At 35.5% G+C, this 25,247-nt stretch overlaps 1 protein-coding gene across 6 annotated transcripts in view; it reads right to left on the bottom strand.

Annotated features, from left to right (window-relative positions):
• VPS54 (VPS54 subunit of GARP complex) overlaps nucleotides 1-25,247 on the bottom strand; it is a 91,284-nt gene that overhangs the window by 20,416 nt on the left and 45,621 nt on the right. For all 6 annotated transcript variants that reach the window (XR_004300298.1, XM_032410858.1, XM_032410860.1 and 3 more), the window contains 9 exons: nucleotides 24,346-24,472; nucleotides 23,282-23,389; nucleotides 21,069-21,124; nucleotides 19,967-20,063; nucleotides 16,138-16,478; nucleotides 5,737-5,866; nucleotides 4,714-4,895; nucleotides 3,985-4,097; nucleotides 308-371 (listed from right to left, as the gene is read on the bottom strand). Coding sequence is in view for 5 of the 6 variants with exons in the window: in XM_032410858.1 (XP_032266749.1) it covers nucleotides 308-371; nucleotides 3,985-4,097; nucleotides 4,714-4,895; nucleotides 5,737-5,866; nucleotides 16,138-16,478; nucleotides 19,967-20,063; nucleotides 21,069-21,124; nucleotides 23,282-23,389; nucleotides 24,346-24,472 (1,218 nt within the window). In the remaining variant the exon portion in view is untranslated. The remainder of the gene's footprint in view (nucleotides 1-307; nucleotides 372-3,984; nucleotides 4,098-4,713; nucleotides 4,896-5,736; nucleotides 5,867-16,137; nucleotides 16,479-19,966; nucleotides 20,064-21,068; nucleotides 21,125-23,281; nucleotides 23,390-24,345; nucleotides 24,473-25,247) is intronic.

Below are 25,247 nucleotides of genomic sequence, written 5' to 3'. Positions count from 1 at the left end.
GTTCACTGTTTATCTTTTGTAATCTTCTCTCAGAAGATAAAATATTCTCCTCTTAGCCAGGGAGTTGAGTTTTTTGGGAGTGGTCTTTTGCCTGAAGAGCCAGAAAACCAGAAAGCCAGATAGCCAGAGGGTGACTAATGCCATCAAGCAACAATAACAAGATAAAGGGTAGTTAAGGAAAGAAATCATAATTATTTGTAAGATCCAAAATCGTTAATCTAAAATTTCCAAGTCATATCAAGGGGGAACTAGGAGACCTCTGGCTTAAATAACTGACTCAACTAATAAAGAAAAATGTGTCACTCACCCAACGACAGCATACTGTTGTCCCTCGACAATAAGAACTTCAGCTGGTTTCCTTTCTTCCGTAGCTAGACAGTAAAGCAGATAACCAAGAGAGACATAGGAACAAGATGAAACAAATTATTAGAGGAAAAAATTTAAACTAGGAAAAAACTGAAAAAGATTTTAGGGCCCAATTTAGGTCCTGGTAGGGCCTGAAACTATCTTATTTCTGAAAACAAAGATCTACTTCTTGGGAAGCAATTTGGAACAGAATGAAGTATACTGGGTTTGGAATCAGAGAAATTTGGATTTGAGTTCCAGTATCTATCACCTCAGTGTTGTTGTTAATGACAGAGATCATGACTACAAACTGCCTATCCTAGGTCTGGCACATGGCAGGTGATCAGTAAGTAGTAAAGGAAAAAAATATTAGTTTGGAAAGGCAGAACTAGAATTTCAACTGGTGGTCATTATGATAATTCCTAGAATACAAGCTAATTCCTATATTCAATGGAGAGATTATATATTTTATATTTATACATAATATATATATTTTAAAGATTTTATTTATTTATTTGACAGAGAGAGCACAAGTAGGCAGAGTGTCAGGCAGAGGAAGAAGCAGGCTCCCCACTGAGCAGGGATCCTGGGATCATGACCTCAGCTGAAGGCTGACGCTTAACCGACTGAGCCACCCAGGCACCCCTATACATAATATATTTTTAATTTTCAAGATTTTAATCCAGAAATTATTTTATTTTCAGCATGTGTATTTATCATTATAAAAGAAAATTCAGCATGCTGAAGTAAAAAGAACAGTAGACTGGATTACTGTCCTGAATCATCTAAATCAATTAGATTATCATGGGCAAGTCATCATGCTTCCCTAAGCTTCAAGTCCCTTTGCCTTGACATTAAATATCTACTTCATTTCTTATTTATTTATTTATTTTTTATTATGTTATCTTAATCACCATGCATTACATCATTAGTTTTTGATGTAGTGTTCCATGATTCATTGTTTGCGTATATAACACCCAGTGCTCCATGCAGTACGTGCCCTCTTTAATACCCATCACCAGGCTACTTCCTCATTTCTATCAAGGAAAGAAATTCAGTGTGATACAATTTCTAAACACAACTCATTCTGTATGTCAGATTAAATTTTTGAGGACAGGGATTGTGTCTTAATCAGTTCTCCACATCACAGAGAGAATCAGCAGAGCATAGTAGTGTAGAGAAAGGATCCTAAAGTCAGTCTGCCTGAATTTGGAGCTCACCTCTACCACTTCCTAGCTCTGTAACCTTAGGCAAATTGCCTAATCTTTTTGTGTCTCAGTTTCCGTATTTGTTAAATAGGAATACTAACGGTATCTAGTTCATGGCCCTATAAATGGGGTAACAATGTAAAGTGCTTAGAACAAACTATCCATCATCAAGTAAGCATTCAATTAATACTAATTGCTATCCATTAACCTTCATTTCCCCATGCCTAGCCAAGCAGCTAGTAACTCATTAATGGATGGTGGATGCATGAATAATAACCAAAGATCCTTAACTTGGTAAGAACTAGTAAAATGTTAATGGACTTCTAATAGCATGTACTTTCTTCTCACTCAGAGGGGAAAAAAAAAAAGACTGGGACAGAAGTAGGGTGTATAAAAGAAACCTCTTATTGTCAGTATCCTCCAAAAAGAAAGTGAAAATAGTTCACTTTGCAAAAACAAAAACAAACAAAAAACAGTTAATTCAATCACTCTATATTTATCATTTTAATTCAAAAATTGTTATGTTTGCATGACAGTGGATTATAAGACTCTGAGCTGTTCAGGGACAGAAAACATGTCATAATCATCTAGCACAGCACCTCACAAAGTGGGAAGTCATCAAATATAGCCTGAAAGAGTAAATGAGAAATAAATCTTATAATTTTAAACTTGTGATTTAAAATAATCAGTTTTATTTTTCTTTCAATCTTTGTTACTTAAATACTTTTGCTTTGCTAATATCATATAATCAATCAAAAGATTGTGACCACCACCCAACACTGTCACCTACTAAAAAATGGTCACAAGGCAACAGAAATCTACTTAATTCATTCAATTCTTCTCTCTGCCCTATATGAATTAATCTATTTCACACCTGTCCTTAACCCCTCCTCTCTTGTCACCGTGTTAGAAGAGATAGCCCTTCATCTCAACTCTGGACTTAATTCCAGGGGCCCTGCCTCACAATCAGTCCATGTCACTCCTCTCTTTAATCTTTTTCCTCTTTCTGTTAGAACATAAAAACATAATTCAGTTTCTCCTACCTTAAAACTCTTCTCTCAATTCCTTGAGTGGATTAAAGTAATAATCTAATTATTCTCTTAGGTTTCTAGTGCTACTTCATCACTCACTTTCCCTTCACAACCAAACTTGTTGAAAAAGGAGGCTACATTTGTTTACCAGTCCTCATCTTTCAAGTTACTTAGTACTAAACTATAATATGACTCTGTCACTCTGCTGAATTACTAGAATTGCAAATAATCTCCTACATGTCAAACTAGTGGTCACTATTTGAATTTTACTCAGTCTTTCCCTTGTAGTGCAGTTGCATTTTGTGTAAATATGAAATACACAGTTTAAAAATATTTCTATGTAAAAATTTTAAACTTTTATTAAATGCATAAAATTTGAAAATGCATCTGCCTCCTCCATTAAAAATATTTGATAATCGGGGAGCCTGGCTGGCTCAGTCAGTAGAGCATGTGCCTCTTGATCTCAGGGTCATGAGTTCAAGCCCCATGTTGGGCATGGAGTCTCCTTAAAATAAAAAACTTTCAAAAAATTATTTGACAATCTTATAATTTCAAATCTGGTTTTATAGGGTAAGTTGTACATAAGTTTACCTTATTATCACATGACAGCTCCAATTTAACTGGCATACAAAAGTATCTTCACGTCATTGCATTTCTTTCATATGAAACCCAAGACATATTTGATACCAGTAACAATTCTCTTCTTGAAACTAATTTTTTTACTTCTATGTTCTTCTGGATTTCCTCCTACCTCTCTGGCACTTCCTTCTGAGTCTCCTTTATAGTCTTCTTTTTCCAGAGTTCTTTACATTTTGGTTTTCTCTATCATATCACTACTGCATTACTTGTGATTGCTAATCCATTTTTTTTTCATTATACTTAGCCCTTTTAAAGGAGTATTATAACTGTTATCTCTGTCTCAATATCTGACACATAGTAGAAGCTTACTAGTGTTCAGTAAATGAATACATGTCTTTAAACAACATGGTAGAGTGAACAAAGCCATGAAATTATATAAAGCCGGTTTCAAATCTCAGCTCATCATTTGTACAAAATTCCTTAATCCTTGGAAGCTTTATGCCTCTTCACTGTTAAAACAAGGTTAACAATAGCATCTTCATCATAAATTGTTGTGCAGATAAACTGGAATAATGCATGTAAAAGCACCTGGCCCAGTATGTGGCATATAGTTAACATTCAATAAATATCTGAAATTATTACAAATTACCACAGATAACTTTTCCAGTCAATTACTTACTAACTAAGCTGGCATTTTTTTTTTTTTTTTTTTAGTTCTAGGCTTTTCAAGAGGCATTGTCAATTAAAGAAATGTTAAGCATTCCTATAAAATGAATAAACAGTATAAAACTGGAAGAAAGTATGTGAAAGAATACACATACCCCCTGATTTTTTTTCAGGTAAAGCAATCTTTCCATCTGATATAGAATCAACAAGATCCTGAAATTCTGCAGGAACATCAGCTTGCTTCCAGCGCTCATTATCTAAGAGGAGGCTATTCAAAAGGGAGGGAAAAAGGGAAGATAAGCTTTAACAATATTTCAACACCATCTTCTTTGGTTGAAAAGAAAAGGAAGAGCTGAGTGAGTACGTAAGACTTTTCTTGTCATCTTTTAGTAATAATAAAGACACTACATGTATCTTAGTTAAATTCAAGTAGACCTCATGTAATACAAGGCATTGTCTTTTTACACAGTAATGGCCACTAGCTGTTGTTAGTACTAAGATTTTTAAAATAAATGTACACCTTAATAAATTGAAATCCTTCGTAATTTAATAATCATTCGGTATGAGTACTTCCAGAAAATATTTTTCTTTTTATATTTCTTAGCCTAACCAAGAAGAGTAGTGAAACATTAATTAACCTCATGTTGAGTGGAAAAGGAAAAGCCAATCTATTGAGGATCTTCCTGATAAGTACTTTAATGAAAATAAACATTCTAATTCCACTTTGAAAAGCCAAGAAACTGATTTTAATTCCACAATCTGCCTTTAACGAAAAATAAAGAAGTTTTTCAGGGGTTCTGGTGAGCTAATCAATTAAATATAATCATGTTTTGTAAAGAAAAGGGGAAAAAACTAAAGAACAGAAATGAACATGGTAATGATACCTGAGCTTAGTTTTTCTCTCTTCATGAAACCTGTTTACAAATTTATTAGCTTGGCTCTGAAGTGCTCCAAGTAATGACATACTTTTTCTCCCACAGATGTGTTCAGTATCTAAAATGAATGTTTCCATTAATCTAGAAAGTGTTATGAATTCCGTGGAATTTAGCTTCTCAAGAAAACCATCCTAAATTTTAAAGATAACACAAAAATCATGACAGAGAATTAGATGTAACACCAAATACAAATAATCTATAAAACCAACGTCATTTAACATATGTTAATTATATTATTTTAATAATATATATTAATTCATAAATATCACCTTAAAATCATTTTTTTTAAAGATTTTATTTATTTATTTGACAGAGAGAGAGAGCACAAGCAGGGGAAGCAGAAGGCAGAGGGAGAGAGAGAAGCAGGCTTACCACTGAGCAGGGAGCCTGATGCAGGGCTCAATCCCAGAACCCTGGGATCATGAGCTGAGCCGAAGGCAGCCACTTAACAACTGAGCCACCCAGCCGCCCTCACCTTAAAATCATTTTTAATGAAGTTTCTCAATACTTCAGTCCCAGGAATTGAACATAAAAAGCTTAAAATGTCTAAATTTTACACTGACCCCTTTATATTACAGTAGCTCAAATAAATTCAGGTCATACTATAAAATTTTCATACTCTTGGATTTCAACTATTTTTATTAATATGGTGGCTAATTATATACACATATATGTATACATATACATATAAAATAGCAGTATTAACTTCAAATTAATTATTAAGGCATTAAATCTCAAAATTATTCTTTTAATCATTTTTTTAAAGAATAATAAATTTTCCTATTTCTTTTATTTGGATTATTTTACATTTCAACATCTTCCTAATAGGCCACATCAGTACCACTAACCTTATTAAGTATTAAAAATATATGCATTATGGGGAACATAGGGACATAAGCAAGTATATGATTCTAGATCTTCATAATAATTATACGATGTATGAAGTATCTAAAACTTTATCAAACAACTAACCTTTGCTCTTGACATGAGAAATTTGACAGCTCGATCATGGCATATATCTGAGGCACTATACAATAACTCCTGGATATTATTTGCCAGTTTTTCTAGCTCTAAATCAGTTAATTTCATGTCTTCATTGACCCTGAAAATGATAAAAAGAGATTAAGTCAGGGAAAATTGTGAGTATATTGTCCTTGACAGGTAGCATACCAATAAAAAACAAAAAGCTATAAAATTCACATCTGATGAAAAATTCTGTGATGTATCAAACACTTTTTTTGTGTGTGGTGAAGCATCACTTAAGCTCAGTTAATACAAATATTTTACCCTAATCTTATATAAAAATAATTTTCTCCCTCTGCTGTAGTATTTTCTGTAGTTATTTCAGACTCTGATCGGAAATTCTGCAAAAACTACAGCAAAAAAAAAAAAAAAAAATTCCAGGTAGGTACAAGGTGGTAGGTGTGGCACATTGTGCACAGGTGCCTAGGATGACACACGGGAAGGGAGAGGAATGAAGGGATGTTATTTAATGCAAATAGGCACTCTTTTTTTTTACTTAGAATTTTGAATGATAGTTGATATTCAGTTCAACTGAACTAATATTTCCTAAGCATTTATTATGTTTAAGTGCTAGGTACTGGAGGGGACACAATAGATTGCTGTCCTCAAGGAACAGTTTTGTGGGAGCTGGTATCGAAATAGCACTGGACTCTTTATATAGAAGTAAATGTGAGTTCAGAAAAATAATCATATGGAAAAACAGAAAACACTCATACTACTATACACAAAAGTCCATTCTAGATGGCTTGTAGATCTAAATGTGATGAGGGTAGCAACAAGGCTTCTAGAAGATAACATAAGAGAATATCATCAAGGCCTTAGGGCAGAGAAAGATTTCTTCAATAGGACAAAAAAAAAAAAAAAAAGCCCAAACCATAAAGGAAAAGAATGAATCATAGGATTATATTAAAATTAGGAACTTCTGTTCATCAAAGACCCCAATAAGAATAGGAGAAGATATTTATAATCTGGACAACAACAATAGGCTTGTGTTGAGACTACATAAAGAACTCCCATAAATCAACAAGAAAATACAAACCAATAGAGAAGTGCACAAAGAACTTGAATAGGCTCTTCACAGAAGAGGATATCCAAACAGCCAATGAATATATGAAAAGTGATCTCTTACCAATCATCAGGGAAATAAAAATTAAAACTAATATACCTGCAACATACACACCAGAATGCCTAACATGTAAAAGACTGACAATACCAAGACTCCATGAAGACATGGAGTGCCAGGAACTCTGTTACATTGCTGATGGATTGTAAATGAGTACAACCCCTTTGGGAAATTTTTTGTCATTAGCTAAACTGACTATTCACAAACCTTATTCATTCTTAGATATATATTCAACAGAAATGCTTATAACCTGTGCACCAAAGACACTTAGAAGAATGTTCACAACAATCAAAATGGAAATAACCCAAATTTAATTTATAGTAGGAATATTTTGTACACAAATAAAAATAAACTACTGCTATATGTAACAACTTAGAAGAATATCACAAACATAATAATACTGAGTGAAAGAGAATTGAGACAAAAGAACATGATTCCCTTTATGATTTCATTTGTATAAAGTTTAAAAACAAGAAAAACCAACCATTTTCATGGTTTCCTTTGGGAAAGAGTGAAAACGTAGTCACAAAAGGGCCTTCTACAGAGCTGGTAATGCTCTATTACTTAATTTGGATGATGATTACACCAGCATAGTCACTTTATGGTAATTGAGGTGAACACATATAACTGATGTATTGGCCTCTATGTGCATTATACTCCAGTTAAAAAGTTAAAATAAAAGGGGGGCGGAGAAAGATGGCAGAGGAGTAGGAGACCTGGATTTCGTCTGGTTCCAGGAATTCAGCTGGATAGGGATCAAACCATTCTGAACACCTACAAACTCAACAGATCGAAGAAAAGAATAGCAACAACTCTCTGAACAGAAAAGCAACCACTTTCTGGAAGGTAGGACGTGCAGAGAAGTGAACCCGAGGTGATATTCAGGAGGATAGACGGCGGGGGAGGGGGCCTCCAACCGCCACTTCTAGCAAGTGATAGAGCAGCAGAGCACAAAATCGGAACTTTTAAAAGTTGGCTTCGCTGAGGGACGTCACTCCAGTGGCTAAGCGGGGGGGTGGAACCCTCATGGGACAGTGTGGTCTCAGGACCCTCGGGGTCACAGAAAGACCGGGGGTGCCTGAGTGCAGCAGAGCTCCCACGTATCGGAGCAGGGAAGCCGGCTGCAGAGACGGAGCAGAGGAGCGGGCTCTCAGCTCGGGGTTGCCATAAACCGTGATCCGTGGCACAGTCGGACCACTGCTCCTCCAGCAGGGACCCAACAAGGGGCAGATCCGGGGAGACTCACCTTCCCCCCCAGGAGGAGCGGCACGGGAGCGCACTGCAGGGATCTGCTGGGTTTGGAGACTCCACACAGGGTCGTGCGCCAGAGATAGAAACGCTCGCTCACAGGCCGGGTGAGCACGGAGTGTGGCCGGAAACCGGGGAGACGGGAGTGATTGACTGCTTTTCTCTGGGCGCACACTGAGGAGTAGGGCCCCAAGTTCTGGGCTCCTCTGGGGCAGAGACTGGGAGGACGCCATTTTCACTCTCGTCCTCCAAAGCTGTACAGAAAACTTGCAGGGAACAAAAGCTCCCGAGAGCAAACCCAAGCAGATTACTGAGCCCGGACCGGCAAGGGCGGGGCAGTTCCGCCTCCGGCAAAGACATTTGGGAACCACAGCAACAGGCCCCTCCCCAAGAAGATCAGCGAGAACAGCCAGCCAAGACCAAGTTTACCGATCAATGAGAACGGCAGAACTCCAGCGCTGGGGGAATACTGCACATAGAATTCATGGCTTTTTCCCCATGATTCTTTAGTCTTTCAAAGTTAATTTTTTTTTAACTGGGTTTTTTTTTTTGAATTTTTCTTTTTCCCTCTTTCAATCAACATCTTATCAATCCCTTTTTTATAAAACATTTTTATTTTTCATTTTTAGAGTCATATTCTATCCCTTCATAGATTCTATCCCTTCATACCCTTATTTTTGGCATATATATATAAGTTGTTCTCTCTTCAAAATTTTGAGATACAGTTTCTTATAACAGATCAAAATATACCCTAAATCTCTAGTGTATGGCTTTGTTCTAGTCTCCTGACTGATCAAATTCTCTCTTTTTTTTTTAAATCCTCTTCTTTTTTCAAACAACTTCTTATCAATTCCTTTTATAAAATCTTCTATGATTTTCATCTTTACAGTCATATTCCATCCCTTCATCGTATTAACCCTTATTTTTGTACATATATATTTCTTTCTTTAAAATTTTGGGAGGCACTTCTAACAGACCAAAATACACCCAAAATCTAGTGTGTGGCACTGATCTATGCACCAGCCTGATCATATTTGATCATATTCTGGTTTTTTTGTTTTGTTCTGTTTTTGTTTTTATCTTTTTCTTTTTCTTTTTTCTTTCTTTCCCTTTCTTTTCCCCTGGTTTCAGGTCTTTTCTGATTTGTTTAGAGTATATTTTCTTGGGACACTGTTACCCTGTTAGCATTTTGTTCTCTCATTCATCTATTCTCCTCTGGACAAAATGACAAGACGGAAAAAATCACCTCAACAAAAAGAACAAGAGGCAGTACCGAATGCTAGGGACCTACTCAATACGGACATTAGTATGATGTCGGAACTAGAGTTCAGAATGATGATTTTAAAGATACTAGCTGGGATTGAAAAAAGCATGGAAGTTATTAGAGAAACCCTTTCTGGAGAAATAAAAGAACTAAAATCTAACCGAGTCGAAATCAAAAAGGCTATTAATGAGGTATAATCAAAAATGGGGGCTCTAACTGCTAAGATAAATGAGGCAGAAGAGAGAATTAGTGATACGGAAGACCAAATGATGGAAAATAAAGAAGCTGAGAAAAAGAGAGATAAACAACTACTGGATCACGAGGGCAGAATTCGAGAGATAAGCGATACCATAAGACGAAACAACATTAGAATAATTGGGATCCCAAAAGAAGAAGAAAGAGAGAGACGGGCAGAAGGTATATTGGAGCAAATTATGGCAGAGAACTTCCCTAATTTGGGGAAGGAAACAGTCATCAAAATCCAGGAGGCACAGAGAACCCCTCTCAAAATCAATAAAAATAGGTCAACTCCCCGACATCTAATAGTAAAACTTACGAGTCTCAGACACAAAGAGAAAATCTTGAAAACAGCTCGGGAGAAGAGATATGTAACCTACAATGGCAGAAACACTAGATTGGCAACAGATCTATCCACAGAGACCTGGCAGGCCAGAAAGGACTGGCATGATATATTCAGAGCACTAAATGAGAAAAATATGCAGCCAAAAATGCTATATCCAGCTAGGCTCTCATTGAAAATAGAAGGAGAGATAAAAAGCTTCCAGGACAAACAAAAACTAAAGGAATTTGCAAACACAAGACCAGCCCTACAAGAAATATTGAAAGGGGTCCTCTAAGCAAAGAGAGAGCCTAAAAGCAACATAGACCAGAAAGGAACACAGACAATATACAGTAACAGTCACCTTACAGGCAATACAATGGCACTACTAAATTCCTATCTTTCAGTAGTTACCCTGAATGTAAATGGGCTAAATGCCCAATCAAAAGACACACGCTATCAGATTGGATAAAAAAACAAGACCCATCGATATGCTGCCTGCAAGAGACTCATGTTAGACCCAAAGACACCCCCAGATTGAAAGTGAGGGGGTGGAAAACCATTTACCATGCTAATGGACACCAAAAGAAAGCTGGGGTGGCAATCCTTATATCAGACAAATTAGATTTTAAACCAAAGACTGTAATAAGAGATGGGGAAGAACACTGTATCATACTTAAAGGGTCTACCCAACAAGAAGATCTAACAATTGTAAATATCTATGCCCCTAACATGGGAACAGCCAATTATATAAGGCAATTAATAACAAAAGCAAAGAAACACATCGACAACAATACAATAATAGTGGGGGACTTTAACATGTCCCTCACTGAAATGGACAGATCATCTAAGCAAAAGATCAACAAGGAAATAAAGACTTCAAATGACACACTGGACCAAATGGACTTCACAGATATATTCAGAACATTACATCCCAAAGCAACAGAATACACATTCTTCTCTAGTGCCCATGGAACATTCTCCAGAATAGACCACATCCTAGGTCACAAATCAGGTCTCAACCGGTACCAAAAGATTGGGATCATTCCCTGCATATTTTCAGACCACAATGCTTTGAAACTAGAACTCAATCACAAGAGGAAAGTTGGAAAGAACTCAAATACATGGAGGCTAAAGAGCATCCTACTAAAGAATGAATGGGTCAACCAGGAAATTAAAGAAGAATTAAAAAAATTCATGGAAACCAATGAAAAGGAAAACACAACTGTTCAAAATCTTTGTGATACAGCAAAGGCAGTCCTAAGAGGAAAGTATATAGCAATACAAGCCTTTCTCAAGAAACAAGAAAGGTCTCAAATACACAACCTAACCCTACACCTAAAGGAGCTGGAGAAAGAACAGCAAATAAAGCCTAAACCCAGCAGGAGAAGAGAAATAATAAAGATCAGAGCAGAAATCAATGAAATAGAAACCAAAAGAACAGTAGAACAGATCAACGAAACTAGGAGCTGGTTCTTTGAAAGAATTAACAAGATTGATAAACCCCTGGCCAGACTTATCAAAAAGAAAAGAGAAAGGACCCAAATAAACAAAATCATGAATGAAAGAGGAGAGATCACAACCAACACCAAAGAAATACAAACAATTATAAGAACATATTATGAGCAACTCTATGCCAGCAAATTAGATAACCTGGAAGAAATGGATGCATTCCTAGAGATGCATCAACTACCAAAACCAGGAAGAAATAGAAAACCTGAACAGACCTATAACCACTAAGGAAATTGAAGCAGTCATCAAAAATCTCCCAACAACCAAGAGCCCAGGGCCAGACAGCTTCCCAGGGGAATTCTACCAAACATCTGAAGAAGAATTAATACCTATTTTTCTGAAACTGTTCCAAAAAATAGAAATGGAAGGAAAACTTCCAAACTCGTTTTATGAGGCCACCATTACCTTGATTCTCAAACCAAAGACCCCATCAAAAAGGAGAATTACAGACCAATACCTTGATGAGCATGGATGCAAAAATTCTCACCAAAATACTAGCCAATAGGATCCAACAGTACATTAAAAGGATTATTCACCACAACCAAGTGGGATTTATCCCTGGGCTGCAAGGTTGGTTCAACATCTGCAAATCAATCAATGTGATACAATACATTAATAAAAGAAAGAACAAGAACCATATGATCCTCTCAATAGATGCAGAAAAAGCATTTGACAAAGTACAGCATCCTTTCTGCATCAAAACTCTTCAGAGTATAGGCATACAGGGTACATACCTCAATATCATAAAAGCCATCTATGAAAAACCCACAGCGAATATCATTCTCAATGCGGAAAAACAGAGCTTCCCCCTAAGGTCAGGAACGCGGCAGGGATGTCCACTATCACCACTGCTATTCAACATAGTATTAGAAGTCCTAGCCACAGCAATCAGACAACAAAGAGAAATAAAAGGCATCCAAATCGGCAAAGAAGAAGTCAGACTCTCACTCTTTGCAGATGATATGATACACTATGTGGAAAACCCAAAAGACTCCACCCCAAAACTGCTAGAACTCATACAGGAATTCAGTAAAGTGGCAGGATATAAAATCAATGCACAGAAATCAATGGCATTCCTATACACCAACAAGACAGAAGAAAGAGAAAATAAGGAGTCAATCCCATTTACAATTGCACCCAAAACCATAAGATACCTAGGAATAAATCTAACCAAAGAGGCAAAGGATCTGTACTCAGAAAACTATAAAATACTCATGAAAGAAATTGAGGAAGACACATAATGGAAAAACGTTCCATGCTCATGGCTTGGAAGAACAAATATTGTGAAGATGTCAATGCTACCTAGAGCAATCTACACATTCAATGCAATCCCCATCAAAATACCATCCACTTTTTTCAAAGAAATGGAACAAATAACCCTAAAATTTGTATAGAACAAGAAAAGACCCCGAATAGCCAGAGCAATGTTGAAAAAGAAAAGCAAAGCTGGCGGCATCACAATTCCGGACTTCCAGCTCTATTACAAAGCTGTCATCATCAAGACAGTATGGTACTGGCACAAAAACAGACACATTGATCAATGGAACAGAATAGAGAGCCCAGAAATGGACCCTTAACTCTATGGTCAACTCATCTTCGACAAAGCAGGAAAGAATGTCCAATGGAAAAAAGACAGTCTCTTCAACAAATGGTGTTGGGAAAATTGGACCCAAGCCCCATGCAGAAGAATGAAACTGGACCATTTCCTTACACCACACACAAAAATAGACTCCAAATGGTTGAAAGACCTAAATGTGAGACAGGAGTCCATCAACATCCTAAAGGAGAACACAGGCAGCAACCTCTTTGAGCTCAGCCGCAGCAACTTCTTCCTAGAAACATCACCAAAGGCAAGGGAAGCAAGGGCAAAAATGAACTCTTGGGACTTCATCAAGATGAAAAGCTTTTGCACAGCAAAAGAAACAGTCAACAAAACCAAAAGACAACCGACAGAATGGGAGAAGATATTTGCAAATGACATATCAGATAAAGGGCTAGTATCCAAAATCTATAAAGAACTTCTTAAACTCAACACCCAAAGAACAAATGATCCAATCAAGAAATGGGCAGAAGTCATGAACAGACATTTTTCCAAAGAAGACATCCAACGGCCAACAGACACATGAAAAAATGCTCAACATTGCTTGGCATCAGAGAAATCCAGATCAAAACCTCAATGAGATATCACCTCACACCAGTCAGAATGGCTAAAATTAACAAGTCAAGAAATGACAGATGTTGGCGGGGATGTGGAGAAAGGGGAACCCTCCTACACTGTTGGTGGGAATGAAAACTGGTGCAGCCACTCTGGAAAACAGTATGGAGGTTCTTCAAAAAGTTGAAAATAGAGCTATCGTATGATCCAGCAATTGCACTACTGGGTATTTACCCTAAAGATACAAATGTAGGGATCCGAAGGGGTACGTGCACCCCAATGTTTATAGCAGCAATGTCCACAATAGCCAAACTGTGGAAAGAGCCAAGATGTCCATCGACAGATGAATGGATAAAGAAGATGCGGTATATATATACAATGGAATATTATGCAGACATCAAAAAGAATGAAATCTTGCCATTTGCAATGACCTGGATAGAACTGTAGGGTATTATGCTGAGCGAAATAAGTCAATCAGAGAAAGACATGTATCATATGACCTCACTGATATGAGAAATTCTTAATCTCAGGAAACAAATTGAGGGTTGCTGGAGTGGTGTCGGGTGGGAGGGATGGGGTGGCTGGGTGATAAACATTGGGGAGGGTATGTGCTATGGTGAGCGCTGTGAGTTGTACAAGAATGCTGAATCACAGATCTGTACCTCTGAAGCAAATAATACATTATATGTTTAAAAAGAAGAAGAAGAGAGCAGGAGGGGAAGAATGAAGGGGGGAAAATCAGGGGGAGACGAAGCATGAGAGACCATGGACTCTGAAAAACAAACTGAGGGTTCTAGAGGGGAGAGGGGTGGGAGGATAGGTTAGCCTGGTGATGGGTATTAAAGAGGGCACGTTCTGCATGGACTACTGGGTGTTATAAGCAAACAATGAATCATGGAACACTACATCAAAAACTAATGATGTAATGTATGGTGATTAACATAATAAAAAAAAAGTTAAGAGCTCTTTATCCTCTCCATCCTGCTGCTAGGGATGCAGATTTGATGATAAAAGCTGAAGCAGCCTCTTTAGACAGAGATGGAAGCTACAAAATGAGAATGGCAGAGCTGCATTCTTTGTTGTGGACCTCCTACCTCTGAACTCTTATGCAAGAGAAACAAAATTCTATACTGTTTAAGCTATAGAGTTTTTTTTACACCTTTTGTGATAGTTTTAGACTGCACCTTAACCAGTAAGTGTGAAATATTAGCCTGAACAGAGAAAAAATATTTGTATTATTATCTAGTTCAGTGTTTTCTTTTTGGTGGGGACAGGAGGTATTATAGCTGACTTTATGCTATAACTACAACCTATATAAGCCCCTGGGACATAAGCCGACTTCTATAAAAATGAAAAAAGTACATACTGAATTCTTATTCTTAACAATAACTAAATCCAAACTATGTTCTTGGATCAGAAAGATTTTATTGGCTTTGTTTTGTTTTGTTCTATACAAGAGATTATTGGGACAACTGGTGAACTCTGAATGGGATTATGGATTAGATGGTAATAATGTAGCAATGTTTTCTTTTTTTTTTAAGGTTTTATTTATTTATTTGAGAGAGAGAGAAAGCACAAGCAGTGGGGAGGGGCAGAGGGAGAAGCTGACTCCCCACTGAGCAGGAAGGCGATGCAGGGCTCGATCCTAGGATCCTGGGATCATGACATGAGCCGAAGGCAGATGCTTAACGGACTGAGCCACCCAGGTGCCCCATATCAATGTTTTCTTGATTCTAATTGGTATACTGTAGTTATTTTAAGAGAGTATTCTTGTATTTTAGGAAATATACACTGAAGAATATAGAGATAATGGGACATCACATCTACAACCTTTTGCCAAATGATTCAGAAAAAAGCATTAACATGAGAGACAGAGAGAAGGGAGCAAGAAAGAGAAAAAGGGAGGAAGAGAGAGAGAAGGCAATGTGGTAAACTGTTAAGAAATGAGGAATCAAGGTGAAGGATATATGACTTTTTTGTACAACTCTCGTAACTTTTCTGTAAATTTGAAATTATTTCAAAATAAGACATTTTAAAAAGTCATGTTTGAAAAGATGGTGTGATCCACTTGGAAATTCATGAAAAAAAAGACCAAAAAAACCTGTAAATCAAAAAGATCTTCACTATGTACAAAATACAAAGGTATCATAGTAGAAGAAAGAAAAATAAACAAGGTGATGCTGACCTGATTCCAGGACAAGTTCTGCCACTAGTAAGTTTAAAAAAGTTGACTAAACTCTCTGAAATAAGGCATTTAATTAAATGGTTCCTTTCCAGCCTTGAAATTCTGCAATTCTCAATTACTTCCAATGCTCACCTTCTTATATTCCATACATTTTCAAAAAGATATGTTTCATAATATTTATTTTTGTTAAATTCCAATACCGAAGTTCATATTGTTTTTCAATAAACTGAATAATCAATCTTACTGAAACCATTAAGAAGAGGACTCAAAGTCCTGTAAAGTTGGCAGCAGTCACCATACTCACATAATATCCACACCTCCTGGAGTAGCAGATGATGATGTCTGCTCTTTGCTGGATGAAGAATCAGTAGTACATTCTGGTTCGGATACCGAATCACTGCTGCAGGGCTCGCTATTTGGAGATGCATTTCTTTGAGAGGTAGTGTCGATTGCTATAGGTGTTAATTCACTCTCATTGAATGCATCACTTATAAACATGCCTTCATGGATTAAATAAGCCACCTCTGTGTCCAGTGAATTGTCTTTTGTAGCATTCTTCTGTTGTGAAATCTCTTCCAATTCTCTGGTCCTTCGGTTTTTGTCAAGAACTGAGAGAACAACACTGTGAATGATATTTAACGTTGCCTATAAGAAAACAGGATACATTTTTAAATGACTTAAAATAACATGTACCTAAAACTCCCAAAAGTGAATTTTGCATATGTACTTTTGAACATCTTATAAACGAGTGCCAAAGTCACGCGTATCAGAATTTCTACCAATCGTTGGGGCACCTGGGTGGCTCAGTCAGTTAAGCGTCTGCCTTCAACTCTGGTCATGACCTCGGGGTCCTGGGATGGAGCCTTGTGTCAGGCTCCCTACTCAGTGGGGAGCCTGCTTCTCCCTCTCCCTCTGCTGCTCCCCTTGCTTGTGCTCTGTCAAATAAATAAATCTTAAAAAAAAAAAAAAAATTTCTACCAATCTTTTATCACACAGTAAAGATGACTTGTGAAAAAGAACTACTCAAGAGAAATAGGTTCCCTAAAGCTTAGGAATAGTGTTCTGTATTTTAATTGATTTTGTAAGTGGAAATCTCCCTAAAATATATATATTAAGTACCTTAAATAGCTTACACTAAACAAAACATAACTTGCCTATCACATATCTGGTAAGGGGTTAAACAGCCAGAATATATATATATATATATAATTATATATATATATATATATATGTGTGTGTGTGTGTGTATATATATATAATAATAATATATAAAGAACTCCTATAACTCGACAAAAAAAATCTGATTAAAAAATGGACAAAAAAAATATCTCTCCAAAGAAGACACACAAATGGCCGATAAGCACATGAAAAGATGCTCAACATCACTGATCATTAAAAAATGCAAATCAAAACTAAAATGAGATACCACCTCATACCCATTAGGATGGATACTATAAAAAAAAGAAAAAAATACAAGTGTTAGTATATGGAGAAATTGGAACCTTTGTATACTGGTAAATACAAACTTCAAATAGTTTTGTTCTTGTAACGTGGTAAACACTAGTAAAAAACAAAACAACTTTTCTCTTTTTTTAAAGATTTATTTATTTGAGAGAGAGAGAGAAAGAGAGCATGCATGTGTCCATGTGTGAGGGAGGGACAGAGTAAGAGGGAAAGAGAATCCCAAGCGGACTCCACACTGAATGTGGAACCTGATGCCAGGCTCAATCCCACAACCCCGGTATCATGACCTGAGCCAAAACCAAGAGTCAGACACTCAACCAACTGCACCACCCAGGCGCCCCCAAAACAACCTTTTCTGATTACAAAAGTTATACATCTCTTGGTGGAAAATTTAGGAAAAACAAAAAAAGAATAATAAATTTAAATTATACTAGCAAAGGATAACTATCAAAAAGACAAACTATCTCTTTATTCTACAAAGATGAAGAGGTAATAAATCTTTTTAACATAGCTGAGATCATACTATATAAATAGGTCTATATTTTGCCTTTTCACTTAATGTTATAATGTATGCATTTTCCTCAACATTAAAAATCCTCGGCTACATGATATTCCATGGTAATGAATATACCAGGCATAATTTACTTTTTACCATTCCTCCACTGTTAGACATCTGGGTTCTTTCCAATTTGCAGTTATTTAAAAATTCTCAATTAAAAATGAACAGCTTGTAATTAACACTATTTTCTCAGGGAAATCATATCCTTACAGAATCACAAACTTTTTTCAAAGAAAAAAGTACCATATTTATAGGTTATATATCATCGTCAAAGATGTTTTACAGAAGTATTAGCTTAAGGGGTCTAAATATGAAAATGAGAAATTAAAACTATGATAAATCACTGTTCCCATACTGCACATACATCAAATAAAATTTTGGCTTAATTTAACTGATACAGAACCTAAAAGTGAAATAGCTATAAAAAAAATTACTGAAAAAGATATGGAAGCAACCCAAGTGTCCATCCATAAATGAATGGGATAAAGCAGATGTGGCACGCGCACGCGTGCACGCACACGCACACACACACACACACACACACACACACACACACACTGGAATATTACTCAACCATAAAAAAGAGTGAAATCTTCCCATTTGCAACAACATGGATAAATCTAGAGGGCATAATGCTAAGTGAAGTCAGTCAGAGAAAAACAAATACCATATGATTTCACTCATAGGTGGAATATAAAAAAACAAAGAAAAAAAGAGCCAAAAACCAAACTCTTAAATATAGAGAACTGGTGGCTGCCAGTGGGAAGATGGGGAGGGGAATGGGTGAAATAGGTGAAGGGAATTAAGAGTACACTTATTGTGGTGAGCACTGATTAATGTACAGAATTGTTGAATCATTATAATGTACACCTGAAACTAATGTAACACTGTATGTTAATTATATTTAAATTTAAAAAAATTACTGGCAAAAAGCTGGCCAATTCTACAATTTGCAGTGTAAGAGTTTGATACATCACGGACATGCAATAATAGAACTGTGTGTGATGAAGTCATGGTGGGAATATAGGAAAACGTGAAAACATGGCCTAGTTATTGAGCAAACCACGGATACAGGTTTGCTATCTATCGCTATCGATGCATGGGATCAACATTTTGGTAGAAGTCTAAATTAAGTACAGTGAATCAAGTGTTTAAAAATTTTTCCCACTCAGAAAGGTTATACACATGACTTAGCATCACTCCAATGTTGATAAGGAAAAGTCATGTCACAGATAATTACCAAAGTCCTCCAGACCATTTAACAGGATACTCAGGAGATGCCAGGGATGTTACCTAGCACATGTAACACAATACTGACATCTGATAATTCAAAGAATGTCAACTTTCACAAACAGCCTGTTAGACTCAGTAATTCCTAATGACTATCTTATTAAAGCACAGTTATGACATGTTGGTAATTCTAACCAAAATGTATTAGTCTATGACATCTTTTCTTCTGAAAAATGCTGTGTGGCATGTGTTCTTTTCCTTATACCGAGTGGCTTAAAATTGAGTGATTTGACTAAAGAGAATAATTAAATGTAATGCACAATCCTTGATTGACTCCCAGATAAAAAGTGAAATAAAAACCTATAATGAAAGACATTAGTAGAGCCATTTACACACGAACTATAGGTTAAAAAATACCATTATATCAACATCAAATATTTCTAGAAAAAATAAGTGGTTTGGAAGATTTTTTTATTATTATTATTAACATATAATGTATTGTTTGTTTCAGGGGTACAGGTCTGTGATTCATCAGTCTTACACAAGGTTTGGAAGATTTTTGAGTGTTTCACAATATTGTACCTCTAGATAATCCAGAGAGATTCAAGAATCACAAAATCACAAGAGGAAACATTACTGTATAATATTTCATGCCAAGTAAGCATTATATTTTTAATATAAAATAAATCATCCAAAATTACAGAGTATCAAATACTCTGAAGCACTTCAAATCTTATTTGAAACCAAGCCTCTTTAGAAAAATTACAAAACAAAGACTTGTGTTTTTTTCCTAACTTGATTCTGTATGTATATTATATATCTAGAAAGTAGACTTACTTTTTGGGATATCCTGGACAAACTGATAATCACATAGGCTTACCTTAACTCTTTGTAGGAAAATTGTAAACTTAGAGAAAATATCCTTTAGCAGATCAAACCACTGAGGAAAATTCAACATTCTCATCTGATCTGCAAGCCTAGAAAAAAAAAATTCAAACAAATATAATGACTATCTTTGGGCAGCTAGGAGTTTACTCTCAAAAGATAATTCTATACTTGAGATACAGGAATTTCTCTATTTAAGTTGAGAAAATTTCATAGGGAAGAAAATTAAAAATAACTGACTATGTCCATAGGGCTTTTAACAGAATCCCAGTAACTTAATTTTTCCAACTACTAGTGACTCCTGCACTGCTACAGTTGCTTTAACTAATTCTGAAACAGAATTTTCACTAAGTAATAGTGTGGAAATTAAAACTCCTCAATCCTTATTCTAGGAGTTTGGCCCAGAGAAGTTTCAGAGTTATCCATATTGCTATTCGTATCTTGGGCCAGTTAATAAAGTTTAGGTATCTATATGAAATAAAATTCATAGTTACAAAATATCATTATTCTCAAAATGAAAGAATAGGAATTTCAAGGGTGAAAACAAAAAATTATAGATAGGCATGAGGCAATTCAAAATCATGTATTCAAATTTCTCAAAGCCAATTAGAAGCTGGGTTTTAATTATATAGCTAAATAATTTAAACTTAACACTGCTATTCCTCTGAGATGGATTATCTTCAATTTCCCTCCTCCGTATCTACAATGTATCCTCTCCATCCCCTCTCTGCCTGGGAAGCTGACCTGCTGGGCTTGGCCAATGAGAAGCCCTTACAGAAGACTGGAAGGAGCAAAGGTACCCATAGCTCCATCTCCCTCCCTGAGAGGCTATCTCAGGACAATTGCCTCCCGCACTGAAGATCACTCCAACTACTATAGCTCTTCCCGCCCCACCCCCCCAACTACTAAGTGTCCTCCTTCTGAATCCTACTAACTGTTCTCATCCCTGTCCCTTAAAGGTCCTGCACTGTCACTTGTAATTTTCCTACACTCTGTTCAAACCTTAGTAAATAATTCCTTAACTAAATCCTCCTTAGATTATTCTAATGTGTCATCTTTTCCCTGACTGATAACCCCAACCTAATATTTATACTTACTTCACAACAACATCTGTGTCAATTTCTTCTATTTGTGAAACTTTATTAATCACACACTGCAAAATTTAAGAAAAAAAAATTAATGTCTTTAGGATTCTAAGTACTAAATGGCTCATTTCTATACTAAAAATGACCTCAATGAAAAAAAAATGACCTCAATGACTATGAGCATCATTTTACCAGACTTCTCTTGTGTCTCTTATATACACCTCAAGGTATATGAAAAACTGTATATCCTTACCCTATTAAATAATTATTCCAGGGTATGCTTGAACTGTATTAATTAAAATCCCCTACTATTTAAAATTATTCAAAACCATACACCAAACAAACAAAACAACACCCAGAACTATAATTCTTAGGAACAAGGTATAAGCCACATATTAAAATTCCAAAAGAAATTCATTTGGGGGGTTATGTTTTCTTGCAATATACACAACAGTTTAAGTTTTAAAAAATGCTTAGACTTCAGGAGAATCCTAGGAATTACAACAGCAGTTTTTAAAAAATTTGTTTAGAAGTACTACATACAGAAAATTATACAAATTATGTTCATAGCTCAGTAATTTTTTATAAAGGATTATAGTTGTATAATGAGAACGCAGATCATGAAATTGAACACTGCCAGTAAGCACCTCTCGTGCTCCCCTCCTAGTCACTACTTCCTCCCAAAAGATACTACTACTTTGATTTTTAATACCACAGATTAGTTCTATGTTTGAATTTTACAAAAGTGTAAATCATACAGTGTATACCCCTTTGTGTCTGGTTTCTTTGGCTCTATATTATATATGTGATATTCATCCATGTTGCTTGATGTGATTTATTCATTCTCATTATTGTATAGTATTCAGTCATATAAATATACCAAAACTCTATCTTTTCTACTGATGATATAATTTGGGTTTAAAAAAAAAAAAAAGAATTTGGGTTTTTCCAGTTTTTTATTACCAATAGTGCTGCCATGAAATTTTGTGCAGTCTTTGGTGAACTTATGTATGCATTTCTGTTGGGTAAATACCTAGGAGCAGAACTGCTGAGTCATAATATATGCATATATTTAGTGCTAGTAGCTACTGTCAACAATTTTTGCAAGTTGTTGTAACAATTTTGAAACACAATGTTTTAGTGTTTGAAAGAGGTAAATGATGGGGTAATTATAATCTTTTTTTTTGCTTGTTTTATTTAAACATTAAAAGCTCAGAAATGGGGGCGCCTGGGTGGCTCAGTCGTTAAGCGTCTGCCTTTGGCTCAGGTCATGATCCCAGGGTCCTGGGATCGAGCCCCACATCAGGCTCCCTGCTCGGCGGGAAACCTGCTTCTCCCTCTCCCACTCCCCCTGCTTGTGTTCCCTCTCTCGCTGTGTCTCTGTCAAATAAATAAATAAAATCTTAAAAAAAAAAAAAACTCAGAAATGTACATTCAACCTAATGATAATGATTAATTAAGCCTAATATATTTAAAATTGTTCTTTTTCATATTTAGAAAACCTGAAGTTTTGTTAATGATACATATCTGAGTAAAAAGGCAAAACAAAGATGAGGAAAGACTGAAAAAACACACAGATTTTGGTGTACAATTATCATTTCTGAGAGATAAGGATAAGAGGAAATAAGCGTTTAACTACTGCTGGTGAGGGTGTATTTGGTAAAATCTTTTTAGAAAGCAATTCAGTTCTGTCAAATAATTTAAAAACACTTTTCACTCTCTGACCAATAATTCCACTTCTAGGAATTAGCTATAAGAAAATAGTCTTAATTATGGAAAAACCCAACAAAACTTTATACCAAAGATGTCATAGTGTTCTACAATACCAAACTGAAAACAGCCTAAATATTCAACAGAGAGGAAGGCATAATATAATGTTGATGGAATTTTACACAACCATCAAAAATGATGTTTCTGAAGGGCTTATATGAGAAAATGCTTATCTTATGATTCTAACAGAAATACATGTACAATTCAAAATCATATATAGTATGATAGCAACAATGAAAAACATCAGTAACAATTTACACTTAGAAATATTCTTAAAGTGATAATCTTTTGGCTGGTAAGACTATTTTTTCTCCTATATTTCCATATTTTGAATTTTTAAATAAATGAGAAAATGTTACTATTATAACTGCATATATTATCACTAGGATCATGTAAAAATGAACTTAATAAAAAGATTCTAGACCAAAATATATTAAATAAAAACATACAATTACCTGTTTAATGATATTCTTTGCTGTAATAATCATTTCTTCACTATAGATTTCTAAAAAATTAAGTTTTCTTTGTTTTAAAAGTCCAAATACAAGAGATACAAGTCTTTCCTATTAAAATAAAAACATGGAATTTCACAATTTAAATATAAAATAATCTCACTCAGAAGTAGAAATATTCAACATCATGGCTTTTATTATTTGATCCTCAGACTGCTATCCTGCATATGGTATTTTCTAGAAGCCTTAAAAAAAAAAAACCCTTTCACAGTAATCTTGTCATCAGATTATTGGAGTCAGTGTTTTAAGACAGGTCAATCCTAATGTACTATAGTGAATCAAATGAAGCTGGTTTGGGGGCAAAACAATTAAGTACATTTGGCCTAGTTTCAACAAGTAGTTAGAAAGTATCCTTCTCAAACCCTGATGACCTATAAATACTCGATGAGCCCTGTGCTTTTTAGTTAGTGGGTCAAGAAGACTGAAATGAAGACCTAGACTATTTGTGGAGGATTATCTACTAACACATACAAAAATCTCTTTACTTAGGCTGTTATCAGGGCTTCTGGATTCTTTACTAGTTCTTGGCAATAATCAGCATTAAAAAGTTAGCAGATAAGGGAAGCCTGGATATGATGTATTTGTATATGCATATGCATAAAACATGTTCATAACGGGCTCAGTGACTGTAAATGACTGATAAATTACTATATTGATCACTTTTATAAAAGACATACTCTAATACATACATACACATGGATATATGTTAATTCATCCTTTATCTATATTTTAAACTTGGTTTGTAAGTTACATAAGACCTCACTTTAAATCCAATTTCTAATTAAGGTATAAAATTATTCTCTAACTTCACAGGATAATGAACAATTATGGTGCTTGCTAAAGTCACATAGTTAGTGAAGGACTTCATAAGAGTGTGATTGAGTTTGAAACTTTAAGATAATTTTGCTGACTATAATCTGAGAAGAAAGAATGTGTTCTAAACTAAGACTGTTAGGAATTAACACTAAGCAATGACATCAATTTCATCCACAGTTCAAAGCACATACCTCTTCTAAAATTTGACAATCGTCTTCCAGTGGTCTGTTTAAGTCACTGTGAGAATAAGTAGAAAATTCTGCAATCATCATTTTATCTATCAGTTTTTCTAATTCACAAAGTTGTGATCCCAAATGCCTACAAAGGAAGAGGAAAATGTCACATATATTCATTAAAAACTCAATTTCCTCCACAATCAAGGAAACTAGTTGGCAAAACTTTTCTAGCTGACAGTATTTGTGCAATAATGTGATATTTGAGTAAAATGGAATCTGTTAACTTAATAAAAATAACTGTGATAGTTTCATATCATCTGTCAAATTCTTTTTTTCTTTACATGTTTAACCTCCAAACACTTAAATGTACTGTAGAAAACATGGTTTAGGAATTTCGTGACTGCTTTTTTTGTCTGCTTTTCACAGACAAACTATTCAGATATTCTAAGTCTTCCTAATTAACCATTTACTGAATAGCAATGTCAGCAGCTCCCCAGCCATTCATTTATACCACAAATACAAGTGCCTACTATGGCCCTATCGGGGAGGATATAAATACCTGAAGGACTACAGGTACAGACTGACTCAATTCAATCTCTGTTATGAACTCAGAGTTAGTGTGCAATTTCCCTCAGGTCATTATACTGAAAGTCAATAAAACACAAGATTGAAAATATAAAAATACTAAGCAACAGTCTATCCTTAGAACTTTTTCTCATAAAATATAATGTTCCTTTTTAATCTACCTCTAATATTTATAGATCCTACACAGGATTGGAGAAGGACTCTAATCAGATGGGCAAAGTTGTGTGGGTGGTTAAGGCAATATAGTTTACTAACGGGATTTGGAACACCTTCCCTAGAGAAAACATGCAGTATCCAAATGACAAGAATGATCCCATGCAGCCCCTGCTCAG

Source organism: Phoca vitulina, unplaced genomic scaffold (genome assembly GCF_004348235.1).
Source record: "Phoca vitulina isolate PV1807 unplaced genomic scaffold, GSC_HSeal_1.0 scaffold12, whole genome shotgun sequence".
NCBI lineage: Eukaryota > Metazoa > Chordata > Mammalia > Carnivora > Phocidae > Phoca > Phoca vitulina.
The sequence above is the reverse complement of the archived record's forward strand: the minus strand, read 5'-3'. Positions and strand labels throughout refer to the sequence as shown.